This window comes from Sinohyriopsis cumingii, chromosome 3 (assembly GCF_028554795.1).
Source record: "Sinohyriopsis cumingii isolate HCF-2022 chromosome 3, ASM2855479v2, whole genome shotgun sequence".
Lineage (NCBI taxonomy): Eukaryota > Metazoa > Mollusca > Bivalvia > Unionida > Unionidae > Sinohyriopsis > Sinohyriopsis cumingii.
Window position 1 is genome coordinate 74,669,987 of NC_142963.1, and position 17,262 is coordinate 74,687,248.

General features: G+C 34.2%; 1 protein-coding gene across 2 annotated transcripts; it reads left to right on the forward strand.

The window, feature by feature from the left end:
- The first annotated feature begins 394 nt into the window (after positions 1–394).
- LOC149803120 (uncharacterized) lies at positions 395–14,818 on the forward strand. 2 transcript variants are annotated; one of them, XR_016420140.1, is made up of 7 exons: positions 395–1,517; positions 2,700–2,839; positions 8,950–8,970; positions 9,327–9,433; positions 11,964–12,031; positions 12,511–12,653; positions 13,774–13,911. XR_016420140.1 is itself a non-coding variant. In XM_089952727.1 (6 exons), the coding sequence occupies exons 1-6, from the start codon at positions 1,462–1,464 to the stop codon at positions 14,372–14,374; spliced, it is 993 nt and encodes a 330-aa protein (XP_089808853.1). In that variant the 5' UTR covers positions 425–1,461; the 3' UTR covers positions 14,375–14,818. The 2 variants fall into 2 exon arrangements, 1 of the variants encoding a protein (XP_089808853.1); XM_089952727.1 differs by lacking the exon at positions 12,511–12,653 and having other exon boundaries at positions 425–1,517; positions 13,774–14,818.
- Positions 14,819–17,262: the final 2,444 nt, after the last annotated feature.

Consider the following 17,262-nt stretch of genomic DNA (forward strand, 5'->3'; position numbering starts at 1 on the left):
TGTGGGTGTTTGATAGTCAAGGTGGTACATGAAAGAGTGTAGAATGTGTTCACAACCGAGATTTTGTTGCCCCGACTGGCAATGGTCATGGCGTCCGAGATTAATACATATTATTATTATTGAATATTACCAAGCCCCCCAAAATAATCTTGAAATTATGAAATGTTTTTTGTTTTTAAATTTTTAAAATTTTGTAAAATATTTATTACAAAATTTGCAACTATTTTGTTGTTTCACATATTTTTTAAATTAAAGTATTCTTTTAAAATGTTAACCTTTTAACAATTTTTAAGTTTATTTTACGTTTAAATTTTGTTTGAATTTTCAGTCTGAATTGAATTAGTTATAATAAATGTTTTAAGTTTTACTTGTGCACATTTTAAAAATGTTAATATTATTTTAGACATTTAAATTTTTCTCTTATAATTTATATACATTCTTTCTACAACTTTAAATTGCTTCCAGGATTTCTTTTCAATCTCTACTAAATTTCGTATTAGTTTCAGGATTATTGTTACTTTTAGTAGCGGTCTTATTATTAATTTTCAGGTGTTTTCAGTCTTTGCTAAATGTTGTTTTTCAAAGTGTGCGCCCGGGCGTAATAAGTCTCGGGCATTTTTCAAAAAGATGTTTCGTCTCTGGTATACTCCGTGAGAGTTTGAGAAATTTGGTACTGCTTTTTTCGGGACATTTGTCCTACTATTTTTTGTTATTCGTTAAATTTCATATTAGCTTTCAGTCTCAGCTATACTTTTAATAAAATGTTCCAGATTTTTCAGTCTCCGCTAAATTCCGTTTTCTTTTCAGAATTTTATTATTGCTTTTAGTCTCAGACATATTTTTAATATTAATATTCCAGATTCCGTTCATGTTCGTATTAGTTTTGGAATTTTAGTTTAACTTATATATGTATATATTTTAAACACACAGAGTAAGAGAAAACAAAATTATATTTCTTTGCATTATTGACGTTTGATTTTCCAGTGTATGAACTCATTGTTCAAAGGATTATGGTATATTATCCACGTTTATGTGACTTTTATTTTCATATGTAAAATAAACACCCGACAATGTATTCATACAAAAACGAGAAATAAATCATATGGACAAAGGGGAGTAAATCCACAATTCTTGGCGATATAACGAACATGTTCTTCACTTCAAAGTGTGCGCCCGGGCGTAATAATTGAAGAATGCAAGACACTCGCCTTATATTTGCATGTCGTCACTGCCTGCAATTTGAGACTTGCATTATACTTGGAACTTACCTGTCAAGCAGGAACTTAACAGGTTTGCTAACATGTGACACAACAATGCTGACGGGATAGGCGGGCCATATGGATGACGTCTAGAATCATACCTAAGAACAGTAATAAGTTTCTTTCGATTTAAAAAGTAATTTTTGTAGAATTGCCGCTAACAAAGATATGAAAACCACGAGAGACCTGTAAGTATGTGAGAATGGATACTGAAGGAGGAAACTTTAATACAATTATGTCCTTTGACATGGAAGAAGGGTAAGTGTAGTGGAACTATTGTCAACATGTAACACCCGGAATTTGTACATGGGGGATTAGGGTATTTTTAAAACTAATTCACATATCTGCTGTAAGTGTTTGTATTTACTTGTCACCTTTTGTGAACCATGTATGTTCTTTAAAGTATTCCGGGTGTTCTCGGTACAAAAACTAGTTTCGAAATTGTGCTTTGCAGTTGGGGGGGGGGGTACCACTGTTACATATCTCGTCTGGATTAAAGTGCGTCCTCTCAACGAACTTAAAAAGTACAGACATCGAGATGTTTTATTTATTTTTAACAGCTGGGACAGGTAATTTCTATTTGCTTCAATATAGTTAAAAATATTGAATTCTTACAGTGACTGGTAACTTGCATTCGTCATGAAGTGTGAATTATATGCCATCCCGGAGAGACATTATTGTCAATTATGTAAACAAACCACAAAAAACGTTGAGCGCGAAACAGACGGAACATTTCCTAGAGTAAGCCTTCCTTGCAGTTATATGGTTAGAAGTGCGCGATGGAAACAGGAGCTTTCGCTCATTGGAACCCAGGGTTCCATCCAACAGATTCCCGCCCAGGGGCAGATCGGGGGTGGGTCTGGGGTGTGCGGTCCCACCTCAGGCTAAAAATACTTTACACACAGACACACACACACGCGCGCGCGTAGCCACTTGTCAATGGAAATTTGACCATTGTTTTATTCTTGCCAACGTTTATTGGGTATTATGCACACTATGAGTAAATAGGCACGTAGACTTTCGCTTTCGTGCCCCTTCGAGGAAAGTCAGGGCCATTTTAAAACTTTGGATCCCACTCCCCAACACTTGACCTGATCCAGCTCCCCCCCCCCCCAATAAGAAAAAGGTATTCCTGGAACCGCCCATGTGTGTGATTTTATACTTTCAAGTCCACTTTCATATTACTAACTCCAGTCTGAATTAAAGTGGACTATTTCTCACTGACTGCTTGAAGACACTGCAAACATATATATATATATATATATATATATATATATATATATATATATATATATATATATATATATATATATATATATATATATATATATATATATATATATATACCCACATATATTATATACACACATATATGTGTGTGTGTGTCTATATATATATATATATATATATATATATATATATATATATATATATATTCAGTAAGCGAGGAATGAAGATAGAGCCAAAGATGTCAAGAGGGACACGTGAATTTAATGTGAAGTTGAGGATATTCATCACAATTTTCTGGCTCTGTGTTACCGCTTTGGTGGAATATCTATTCATTTGGAAACTTTTCCCAGGTAAGGGACACGTACCAACCAACCAATATATATACATATATATACATATACATATACATATATATATATATATATATATATATATATATATATATATATATATATATATATATATATATATATATATATATATATTTATTTATTTATTTATCTTGTACAGCGTATGTCAGTCTATTGATATCTTTTTGGAAATATGTATGTATGTATGCATGTACGTAGGTAGGTAGGTAGTATGTATGTATGTATGTATGTATGTATGTATGTAGTATGTATGTATGTATGTAGGTAGTATGTATGCAGGTAATATGTATGTAGGTAGCACGTATGTATGCATGCATGCATGCATGCATGTATGTATGTATGTAGGTAGGTAGGTAGGTAGGTAGTAGGTATGTAGTATGTATATGTAGGTAGTATGTATGCATGCAGTATGTAGTATGTATGTATGTAGGTAGGTAGGTAGGATGTATGTATGTAGTATGTATGTATGTATGCATGCATGCATATTATGCAGGTAGTATGTATGTATGTATATATGTATGTATGTATGTTTGTATGTATATATGTATGTATGTAGGTAGGTAGGTAGGTTTTGTATAATTGAAAATATAATTTATTTTCCCAGGATACAGAATGAAAGGGTTAAAACTAACTTACATTATGGTGAATTAATTCCTAAAGTCCTAAATGTTCTATCAAATCAATAAGTTTCGAGTAATCCGAGTGAATTCCAAAGGTATTCAAAATGTTAGTCTGTTTTGTAACGATGTCTCAACAATACAGAAGAATTACTATGTTACAACCCAAAACTGTCTTTAAAGGAACATAATTCTCAAGAGCTTTCCTTGTCATGGCTCTAGGAACTGAGCAACCGGGATATAACCAAGGGATTTCAATTTCAGTATAACCAGCTCTTGGATCCTTACAAGGCTTGGATTAACCACAACCGTATCACCATATAGGTCTTTACTTAGTAATAAATGAACACCCTCGAGAGGCAAAGAATTCATCGCTCCTTTAGTCACAGGTTCTAAGACTAAGTCTGATGACAAATTAACACAATGGCGAGTAACATTAAAAACTAAACACTCTATTGACTGAATAAGGACACTTTCACTAGAAGAAGGCTTCTCTGAAAAACCAAAGTACTTTACAAAAAATGATTGAGAAGCTCCCGTGTTTCTTAACATCTGAATCGGAATAGGCTTGGCATAATCATCAATAAGTGATACAGGACTTTTCGACTTTAATGGTTTATAATTTTCCATAATAAAATTAGACAAATCTATTTTGTTCAATACACGAGGGTGACCTTGACTTCTTTGAAACAAGAACATTTGGAACAACTTTTTATCCTGTTGCTTAATTATCAACCAACAGCATATCAGAAGTAACGTGACTTTTTTCTTGCACTCAGTGCACGTAGGAATACATAAGGAGTTTGATCAATCTTGTCAGAAATGTGATTCCTAATAGTTGTACCAGTTTGAGATTTGGAAGTATTTAAGTGAGACTGAATTTGTAAAAAAAAACAAAAAAAAAAAAACAAAACAAACCTGCTGAGAGGAAGATTTATTTAAGAATGAAACCATATGTTTCAAACAATAGTCATCGGCTAAATTAGCTGCCTGTTCTAAGGTTTCAACCTTATTCTCGTCGAGGTTGATACTGATAGAATTCTTAAACTCTTCAATCAATATGAGTTGTCTGAGGTTATCATAATATTTGTCAACCATCTTGGCTATGCAACATCTATTAAATAGTTGTTCTTTCTCCCATGCAAACTCACTATAAGTCTGAGTAATTTCTTTTTCTACAATTTCTAAATCTTTGACGACATATCTCAGGCACCTACTGATAATCTTAAAGATAAATTCCTTGAGCACACCATAATCACCACTTTGTTCCGATGAGAGTGAAGTGCAGACTTCACTAGCTTTGCCAATAAGAACACTTTGTAATAACAACGTTGATTGCTGGTTGGGTCATTTCAAATTTTCAGCATTTTCTCAAAACGAAGAAAATATTTATCTAAATTCTTTTCATTCAAAGTGGATAACAACCTAATATGACTGGTAGCAATCAAACTCTGATCTTGTGTATAATGGGAAAGTGTGTTCTACGTGTCAGTTATAATTTTTTTAAAATTTAAATTTCATTTGCATTTCTTTCTATTTCTCTTTCTATTGCATTTTGATCGCATATTTGGATCTTTCTCTTTTCCTTTTGTACTTCTCTTGCTCTCTCTTTTTAATTTTTTGCTTTTGCATTATTCTTTTTGTTTTTGCGTTGCATCCTGCTGAAGCTGAAGTTTACTTAACTTTATTTCCATCGTGATTTTAAGTGCAATTCCATTAATGTCCTATGCAAACCAGACGAAGACTTCCCAATCAAACCCGAATCACTTTTGTCAAGAATACAATTTTTCACCAAATAATGAATCAAAATAATCTTTATCTCCTGCTTTATTAAAGAAGCCTTCGCTTCCTAAAGAACATACTCTCTTGAAAGCTTAAGCAGCTCCTCTTTTATTTAAGGAATCGAACCCCTCATATGTAGGATCTGCAACAAAGTCATGTAATTTAGACGTTACGATGAAATTTCCCAAATGTGTGAAATTAAAATATCAGGGACTAAGAAAATTTCAAACCAAAGTAAAATTTCAATTTCAAAAACCTTTGTAATCTAGCTGAATATTCAAATCAATGAAATATTCAAATCTGGAGCGATCCACCCATTTTCTTTGTTACGACTCTATGCGCTTAAAACAAGTAACAAGAAGGAGCAAAACCAATAACAAAGAGCACAGCCAACAAGGTTTGTATAATTGAAAATATTGGTATACATAACAGTATGTATGTATGTATGTATGTATGTATGTATGTATGTATGTATATACGCACGTACGAATGGATTGTCCTCACGTCTATTGCTGACATAGACTGAGATTTTCCGTATCAATCTGTACATGTTTCTCTAACACCCGTAGAAAGTAGCACAACTTTCACTATTACACTGTGAGATCTCTCTGACAGCTGATGTACCACAGCAATTATAGACATCCTCCCTAAAAATACGTTCATTTGGAAAACTGATGAAACTACAAGTAACTGTAAATGAACGAACGCTGTTGTTAGTTAAATCCCCAATGCCGCCGTTACGTGCAAAAAGTAGTATATCGTCTGAAAAATAGTGTATCTTGAAGATATTTATCCTAAACATCCGTTGGTTCCATTAAAACCAGATAACATCGACGTTTATTCCCATTATGAGCCATGTACTTCTCCATCCAAATTGAGATACCCTGTCATTTTCCACAATGTACGAATTAATCCTATGCTGATTGTCGACATTCGTAGGTCAACCGATTTCAATCGAAAGCTGGTACTCAAGTTTTGATGACGTCACCGTTGTAAACCGTTATGTCGGATTGTCTTCAGTCCAAGTCCACCCTTCATTGTGTATTTCATCGCTACAGCTGATTACCATTTTTTCACCCAAGTCATATTTTATATAATCCACTTTTTTCTTCTCAAATATCATAAGGAACGCCTGCAAGCTTACTTTCATTCCATCTCGCCACCTCCGATTGTTGTCGTTATCCATTGTTTTCAAGTGACATCAGAAAGCGTGTTTACTCTGATATCCGCCATTTGTATTCCCTAACCATACATACTGGCACTTAACAACACTGTTCTTCCCAGAAACTTATGATGATACGTCCCATTTTGTACGTAAGGATATCCTAATGCATCACCTTCTGTTGTGCTCGTCAACCGCAAGAGACCGAATGGTCGACGTTTCCTCTTTTTCTTTTCGAATAAAACACTTTTGTTATTCTCTCATAAACGAATAGATTCGTTAAGAAACATACGCTTAAAAATGGATACACAAACAGGTAGAAACACGTAATTATTTTCAATTTCAATGGTTGAAATCAATCATTTGGTTATCGTTCAAGTTAAAAGCCACTCGTTAATATCTAATTTCATATTTCTAAAGCAATTCAAGAAAACTCAGTTTTGGCATTCGACACAAAGTCATCGTTCGTTTAGTAAATGTTTCATTTTAATACAATGAAGATGAAACATTTTTCAACAGTTCTCGCCTTCATTCAATATCATCATCCGTCTATCATCTCCACCACAAATACAATATTTGAACGTACTAATTAAAACTGGTTTATCAGCTGTTTTTAGCACAAGCATTTGCTTTCGCGAAAAGTATTTGTACATGAAAGTTCTGCTATGAAATTTTAATTCTATAACTGATATTGTATCCTGGAAATAATTTTCTAGAAACAGTCTTTCAAGATGGTAATCTTTGGGACTTCATACAAAATAATTTTAAAAAACTAGTCACAATATTGTCTATTTGTCAGAAGTAACTGCATTTATGTTGGATAATAATATGCATGACTGCGGTTCAACTTCAGTATTCCGTCAAATAATGCGCGATTGCGTTTCAGCTTCAATATTCCATCTTTCGATATAAGCCAGGAAACGTCCAGCTTTATTTTGTCTTTCGTGCTTCAGGGACATTGATTTCAAGTATCATCTATGTATCATTTTGATGAAGTATCATCTATGTATCATTTTGATGAAGTATCATCTATGTATCATTTTGATGAAGTAAGTATTCTTATTGACGATTAAATCAGACGTTTTATCTTGAATATACATGATGTTCACGAAAGTTTGTTAGCGAAGCAAAATGGTGGCGCAGAGTGCGTGGTCTTTACATAAACATTCATGACGTCTGTGAAAACAAATCATTAGATTAGTCACTGTCGAATGTATCACATCATTACTTTTGGAGCACTCCGGAAAAAGATCGTAATTACGAGCGACTTCGTTGACTGAATTACGTCATTATTTTGACAAAACACACAATTTGATACATGATATGCTAAATTTGTAACACCGCGTTGTTCCAAAATTATTGTAAAATTGTAAAATGTGAATCTTCTTGTTACCAATATTGTGGTGTAGTTGTTAATCGCATTGAAGTAAAATATAAAAGTATCCATGCAAATCGACGGTTTTTACTTAAAAATATATAATGTAAAATAATATAAAATATATAATGAAACGGTAATCTACGTCTTTTAAGTATATCCGAAAATAATTTACCTGTGAAGTGGAAACATTTTGTGTTGTGTTGTGTTGTGTTATATATATATATATATATATATATATATATATATATATATATATATATATATATATATATATATATATATATATATATATATATATATATATATATAATTAAGCTCGTAATTCGACGTTTGAACAAGATGAGCGACTTAGTTTATAAAGCACATATGATAACTTACCATTATTTTGCCAGGATGAGTGGATAAAAGATCCCACCCCATCTGCGTCAAGATCAACTTACAAACGACCGTTCTTCTATTGTATACAGTTTACATTTACTTGTGCATTTAATAATGAAATAAGCACAGAAGAAAGCTGACGTGTTACGTATTACACAAGGTATGCCTGGTGTATCATCTCATTTTGAACCCTTCTTACATGAAGGTACTTGCAAATGAATTGCACACTATCTGCATTTACTGACTATATCATTTTAATTCCTAACATACAGCGTAACTGTTACTCTCAACTCCTCCCTTATATTGTACATTTTTTAAAGAATAAATAATAACTAGCCTATTGACACCTCGTTCAAAATAAGAACACGTAACCTTAATCAAATTCTAGAGTTGTAGGTATGAAAATGGTGCACGTTTTCTTGCATCGGGAACTTTCTTTTATTCTGCTGTTCCGAGTGCAGCATAGAGCCTTAAAACACACAGCTACTGACTATCAGAAATCTAGTATAAAAAGATCCTAAATTTAAAACTCTTACGCGTATTACAGATATGCTCAAATACCAAAAAACAGGAAATTATTTCCAACATATTCCATCAGGAAAGGACCGAGGTGAAACAAAGTTGGTTGGCAACCCTTGGTAGCGAAGACGGCAGACAAAGTAATTCCGTTTAAGCTATGCTACATTTCTTTGTTTCTAATACGCATTAGTAATATTAACTGGTGTTTAAAGCTTTATACCATAAATTTGGCAATTATTTATTTTTATTACAGAATTACCAGGGGAAATTGTAGGTAAGTAGAAAGTAAATAAAAGTGACGCAGTGAAAGGTCGAAATCCCAGTCTTGCTCGTTTTCCATTTCACTGCCATTAAATAATTATTTTGACACTCTTTTTCGTACCATAAATACACAGTTATTCAAACTAATAATAACTGAATCAGATAGTTTATCGTTACAATAAACAAAATCATAAGATATATAATGTGCGGTGACTTCAGAGAAATGTCAATTATGAAAACGACAAATTTGCGTAGAAGTTATTGACGTAAAATTTAACATTGTACAGCATAGTTACTTGATATTATTTGATAGAACACGAACTACTTTCCAACTAATTTTTAAATATCTGCTCTTGTTCTTCATTTTAGGTAGAGTCCGAATAAAAATTGCATTTGATAATTTGAACTACACGGATGATTTGGCTAGCAGTGATTCCGTCCGATACAAAAAATTGTCAGAAGAATTCATAGCACTGGTAAGGCACAATGTAGTTATATGATTTTCTTAAATATCAATTTTTGACATAATAGACAAAAATGTCCAAACATTTCTATGTTTGTCCTATAGAAAAAATTATGAACTTTCACCTTGTCACAGGTTTATTGGTCCACCGGAATAGCACAGATCAAGATAGTTCGATGAGACAGTAATTTTGTCGAGGTTACTACTGGCGTAGGGAGAGGGTGGTGGGACACTCGCTATATAAATAGTTATAGATATGTCCCAAAACTCTGGTCATGGGGTTCAAATTTAAAGTCTATCTAAAACGGGATTGCTGCTTTTTTCAATCAATATAGATAGGGGTTCATTTTCAGTGTCTAACATAGGGTAAAATAATCCTGGCCGAAATAGAAATGCCTTTTTACCAAGCACTCTGGGGCTAGATACCATACGGGTATGGTATAAAATGGTATAACATATCAATGACAACAACCCTAGTGGACCTTTACAGATGTCTTTAATGAATGACCACTGAATAGATATTGGAGACCTCCGGTTGACTGCCTTATATAGTTATGCAGCTTGTTTAATGTGAGGAATATACAGCGACATACAGATTTCGACATCTGCAAACTTATTTTCTGCACTTGACTGTAACACGAATTTAACAACGAACAAAACATTAAGTCTACAATCAAATCTTGGCTAATATTATATTCCAAAGCGTTATGGCGAGGAGCAACGACGTTTTGACCGGATAAACAACGTGGTCTACAATAATGTACATGATCTTTCGAGATACACGCATTTTATAAAATGCATTGGTACTCAGGGGCCCTGGGTAGCTGAGTAGTCTAAGGCGCTTGGCTTTCCAGATTCCTCACACATCTCACCTCTGTCCGCGTGTGACTGAGTCTCGGCTCGACCAACGCGGGTATATGAAGAAGCTTACCAATAGATTCCCGTCGGCCGGTGGCTATTCCCGGTCTTCTCGGGTTCTTCCTCCACCAAATAAGCTGGCCTCCATGTATAGCCAGCCTATCATATGCTGAAAACTGGCGTAAGGATAAGTACCCCATAGATGGGTTCATATATTTAACTGTTGTGTGATACAGCAGAAGTCATTCAGCTAGAACATTTATCAGTGTTCATATCTTGAGATATATACAGCGTTCACAGTTTCCGGTATGAACAACGTTTACAATCTGAGATTTGGACAGCATTCACAGTTTGAAGTACGGACAGCTGCTGTCATCCGTCTGCGGTACTTGTAGAATGAACCTTTCGGATATCATATGGCAAACGTACCATTTTGTTCGTCGTTGAACAATACTGATATGATGTGTTTTATATATATATATATATATATATATATATATATATATATATATATATATATATATATATATATATATATATATATATATATATATATGTATGTATGTGTGTGTGTGTGTGTATGTATGTATGTATTGCATGTATGTTGTGTGCGTGTGTGTGTGTGTGATGGTTCTGCTTTGTTCAACACGGAAATAATATTATGTATTTTAATGCAAACGCACTATTATCTCCCTGATTACTACGTTATGGGGGGGGGGGGCGAGTGGCCGAGTGGTCTAAAGCGCTCTCCGTTACGGATCACTGCCATCTCACCTCTGTCTGCGTGGGTTCGAGTCTCGGATTCGGCCAATGTGGGTATGTGAGAAAGCTTGCTAGTAGCTTCTCGTGGGTCGGTGGTTCTTCCCGGGGTTTTCCCGGGCTCTTCCTCCACCATTAATGCTGGCCGCCATGTATAGCCTATCGTATGCTGAAAGATGGCGTTAAACCCCACAGCAGCAGCAACAACAACAACTCCGTTATACGAATAATGCAGTACTCGACACTCGGCAGTATAATCAAACTTTCCAAATTTGTCATTCTTTATTGCACACCCTTCAACACGCGTACTCTGTATCGGAACTGTCTAATGCTTCTGAAAGACATGCCAATAATAGAGAATCTACCTGTCGTGTTGATAAGGGACCTTGTTTTGTGGACGGTGTAGTGCTATGTTACCTCCAATGCTAGTCAGCAGGGATCACCTTACTTGCGTATCCTCCTTCGTTGTAATGTTTATACTACATACTGCGACAGGGTCCCTAAATGTCAGCTTGATACAATAATAATAGCTTTAGCTGCAGTATTGTGTTGCTTTGATATCGGATTTTTTGTATTCGTCATCCCGATATTTTAAATATTTTAGTCCAATATGAGGAAAATGATAACAACTTCCATGAATGCATCACCAGAGAAAACTATAAAATTTTAAAGATACATGTTCTTTGAAAGCTGGAAACTAATGTATCACATTATTCATCAGTCAAAAGAAACGTCCCATACATGCAGATGATTTTTCAGTGTCATCATAAACTTTTTTTAACACAAAGGGTACAACCTTGATTTAAAAAAAATGAACTATTTTGAGTTTAAAGAAAAGGGGAAATTCCAGCTTTTGATCGGGAATACTTTTTACTCTAATTAGTAAAGAAACATAATTATTTGTTTATTGTCTTGAATTTTAACAGGTAGATCGTCGTTTGAAAAACAGCAGTCTTGCTGATTTTTACACTCGTTCAGAGATAGACGGATTTGAGTGAGTATGTTAACAAAAAGAATGAATGTTATGATATTAAGACAATAATCAAAGTTAGACTTTCTATTAACAACTTGATCGAGCTTGAATTGTTTTTTATTTAATTATCACTCCGGCCTTTCTTGGTATAACTACCAATTTATTACAAAACATTTTGTAAAAACTGAAGCCCCCCCCCACCTCTAAATCTAATACTAAAGAAGCCGAACAATCACCACGCAGAAGGTTATGTCTTCAGTCATGGTAACGAATCAATTATGTTGTTACAAAACAGGTTCAATACAACATGGACACGGGCAACCATACAAAATATATATTTCAAAGAAAAGTGAACTATTATTATATACGTATACAATAACTACGATTGTTTGCCGATTTTCATGCTGTATTTTTATCTACCGTATATAATCGCTAAAAGGACGAGTCCAGTAGCAAACAGTTTGATCTCAGTTCCTTATCCTATTGATTACTCCTTGCAGACTATAAAGACCCAGATCTGCCAGGGCATTATGCATCGCAAGATCTGGGACTGTGCAGTTTGTTGCTGGACTCAACGTGTTAGCTAGGATATACGGTATATCCTCTAAACCGAGACGTAGAGTGATCTGTGGTCTCTCGATAGGTAAATTTGTTCATAACTATCTTGTTTTTACGTCTGGTACAACCTTCTGTAAAAATAAAATTCAATCTGGCACAACCTTCTGTATCCATCTCTTTATAGTCTGGTACAACCGTCTGTATCCATCTTTTTCCGTCTGGTACAGCTTCTGTACCCATCTTTTTCAGTCTCGTACATCCTTCCGTAACCATCTTTTTCAGTCTGGTACATGCTTCTGTAACCATCTTTTTCCGTCTGATTCAGCCTTCTATGAAAAACTTTTTCTGTGTGGTACAATCTTCTGTAACCATCATTTGGATATGGACACGCCCTTTTTACTGTTGAGTTCGGTTTCCATTGGAATTTATCGAAGCACAAAATCTATTCACCGATACATTTCTAAAAACTTAAATTTTATCTTCACATCTCCATATTCTCCTGAGTCGGTATTGATATGTATATTTAATTTATATTGTGTGCTTAATATTTGTAATGGCTTATTTACAATTAGACTATGCTTTTATTTTGGAGTGCTTCATATCCTGTTATGATATAAGTCAAGTGAAAATGATGTGTAAAAATTGGGATTTGATAAGCAGACAACTAATTCCTGTTTTAGATAAGTCTTTCGGAATTTGTTTGTGATCCGAGTTTACCGTTGTGTTGTTGAAATCTGATAATTCCAGATGAATTATTAATTTAAAATATTCACTGGAATTACAAAATTGATTATTGACTTTTGAATTAATCCATTAGTTTCGATTTTTGTGAACTCATTAAAAGGCATTCTGGATTGCATCATTGTGTTATATCTGGACATACAAGACTATTGGAATTCACACGGAACATTCCCTATTTTTGGAAGTTGTGATAGGACATTTAGGACCTGTGATAGGACATTTAGGACTTGTGATAGGACATTTAGGATAAGTCTGAATTCAATTCACAATATTGTAAGTGTCTTTTTAATTTTGTATTGCAGGGGAAAATGCTTGTTAATGTTACTTAAACTGTTGGCTTCACTTTCTTTCGATTATACATTTTAAGACATAGATTCGTATCTGTATTATTTATTTATCGTATCTATTCTATTTGGCTGCACCTGTTATATTTATATGCGTATCTTTGTTTTCTTGTTTTAAAGGAATGGAAGTGTCATTATTAAGTTTAACTCGACATTCAAACAGAAAAACAGAATGCTTCCGTTGAAGAATCAGATAGAGGACGTTCTACAAAACTATATATTTCCAGACAAATTCAACATAACTCTGGAGAACACCAGTGTTGTTGTAAAATCCAAACCGGACATAATCTCATATGACTTGGTGAGAGACACATCAGCATCAGTTATGATACCATCTACACCCGCCTCAGCAGATATGACGTTGCCTCCTTCATCAACAGCAAATATGACATTGACTACTTCATCAACAGCAAATATGACTTTGACTACTTCATCAACAGCAGATATGACGTTGACTACATCATCAACAGCAAATATGACGTTGACTACTTCATCAACAGCAGATATGATTTTGACTACTTCATCAACAGCAAATATGACAGACACAACTACGACGAAGACAACAATTGCAAAAACAACGTCTATATCCGGGACGAATTCATCTGCTTCTATTACTATTTCGTTAGTTGTATCAACAAATTCAACACCGACGACGACGACGATAACTGCATCAACAACATCTGTATCCATGACTACTTCATCTGCTGCTAGTAGACCTTAGTTGTATCGACAAATTCAACAGGCGTAGAGACAAAATGACCAGAATTCAATATTTTATGAAATGGCAAATTTAAAATAATTAACGATATATTTAATTGTTTGCTTAAATTGTCTTTAATGCTCTGATATTCCTTAGTTTGTCAGGGCGCTATGATATGCAGTTTTGCGCCTATGTTTCCGCAAGACTGCACATGCAAAATCAGATGTCAGCTATCCAAGGTCGGTGGTTTTCTCCTAGACCTTGTGTTTCCTTCGCTTTGAAGTCCATCTTAAACTACCATGCTTGTCGTCGAGGCTTTGTAGTAATATTTCCGACGTAAAATTGGTCCATTTTGATTTAGATAGTTTCTTCAACATACAAATATGCAATCTAAACGTCTTAAAGTTTTGTGTTCCATATTTATTTCGTGTACAAATTTGAATAAAATATTCGTTTTTTAAAAAATCTTACCGTTGGCAGTCTAGTTTTTTTAATTTTATAATGCTGAGATGGAATGTATGAAATGGTCTCAAAGAATATCAGTTAAATGATCTATCTGCGCCTGAAAACGAGCATTGCATTAACAGAACCAGAACCAACGCAAAACTGGAAGTGAAATCACCGCACACCCATCAGAATGCCAGTTGCATTATAATTGTAGCTTCAACTGTACCTTTATTCTTGGACGGATGGAACCGTATCAGATGGAGTGTATCTACCTTTATACAAGGATTTACAAATTTTATGAAGGTCAACTTGCCCGGGGCAAGCTGACTGGAAAATTGAACTTGCCTTTGGAAATTTTTAGCTTGCCCAAAATATAATATTCCAAAATGATTAATTTAATAAGACAAAATATGGTACATTTGAAGGAAATCGCATCATATTTATTGAAACTTTCTTTTCCTTGGAGTATCTATTGGCACCTTACAACCATATGTCGATAGTTAATGATATCTATCTATCTATCTGTAGATTGGAAACAGCTCAAAAGCAGACGTAGTTCTGCGTGTGTGTGTGTGATTGGATTTTTAACGTAGCTTTAACAGTTTTTCAGTCATATCGTTACGATGTCTGCAGTGTGATAGTTTATAGTGATGTCTAGCGCTGGGGCATCATACTGCAGACATGTAGCGTTATGTCCCACCCAGTCAAATTATCCTGACACCAGGCCGACCAGTTCTAACACGAACCTCTTAATGCTAAGCGGCAAGCGAGGCAGCTGTAAGTACCATTTTTAGAAGTCTTTGGAATGACTCGGTCGGGGATCGAACCCACGACCTTCCGCATCCGAGGCGGACGCTCTAGCCACTAGACCACCGGAGCGGTCCAGACGTAGTTGGAAGAGCAAACGCAGACATGTACATGTATACAGACAGATAAAGGAATAGGCAGAAATTATTTTGGAAATAGCTACATTTTTAAGAGACAGACAGACACAGATATAATTAAAGCAAGACTGTTTGTAATTCCTTATTTACATTCACAACTCTAGGATTTCTGAACACTTGTTTTATCCAATTACTTAACAATTATGATATTGTCACCTTTAAATCAGAGAAATACATCAACATATTCGAGTATACAACTTTTGAGAATCGTTGAGAATATTTATTTTTGTCCACTAATTCTTTGCCTATAAATATTACGTAAACAACATATCATAAATGCCGCCGTTTGGTGCTACATTTTCAGAATATAATCACTCTTTGAGCGATATGTTCCTGGTAGGTAATAGTTAGAGACGATTACCTTTATTTCCAAACACACATCTGCCAACGAAATGTCACGAATTATACTTTTTGCAATTACCGTCTATTCTTTGAAAATTTTTGATAAACTGCTCGAGGCTAACTTAGAAACTGAAAGTCAGCGAATCCCTGATTCTTACACATATTATGATTTCAACGTAATTGGTAAGTTAAAATATAAATATTTAGTCGTTGTTCGTAAAAACTAGTTTAAAAATATAAATATTCGTATTATCACGTCTACTGTGTGAGAAAATACGAGACTGGCTTTGATATTGAGGAAAAAGATGGAGACAACACATACAATAGATGAAAGAAGCTGTATGCCAGGTATACAGAAGAAACATGCACTGCATATAACTACTAAATACACGTGTGAGTTACCGTATTATATCCAGACACCGACGTTCAATAACTCCATCTCTCAGTTTTGTGAACTTAACTGTTGACTAGTGTCTTGCAAACTTGAGCTTGGCCGAACCGAAATTGAGTTGCCCCAGGAGTCAGACAAATGGATTTGTATATCCCTGCCCTGATATCTCCTATCGGTTAAGAAAACAATTTGAACAACTGAGCAAGTTGACTGCAGAGGGATGTATATATGTATATGTGTGTGTGTGTATATATATATATATATATATATATATATATATATATATATATATATATATATATATATATATATATATCACAGTTTTAAATCTTTCTTCAATATAATTTCTATATAAAGTGTCCACTTTGACCAAAAATCATTCATAACTCTAAATCATGATGACCACCACAATGATTGTATGCTGCTACTGCTACTACTACTACTACTACTAAAATAATAATAATAATTACAAAAGCAACAACATCAATAATAATATTATTAATAATAATAAGAGAATTATTTCATAAGGAATTAATCTTAGCTGGTCTTTGTTTAAAATATCTGTTAAATTGATATTTATTTACAGAAAATACGCTTTGTTATTTTTTTAAACCTGCAGCATACGCATATGTTAATGTTGAGATATTTTTCAGAACAAATTTGTCCATTATTATTTTTAACATATCTAATTTCTACTGTTTATAAAGAGTAGGATGTGTAACGACTCTTTGGTCGTAAACTAAGTAACAGAAAAACACAAATGTTGTTTAGTATTTTAAAAAAGT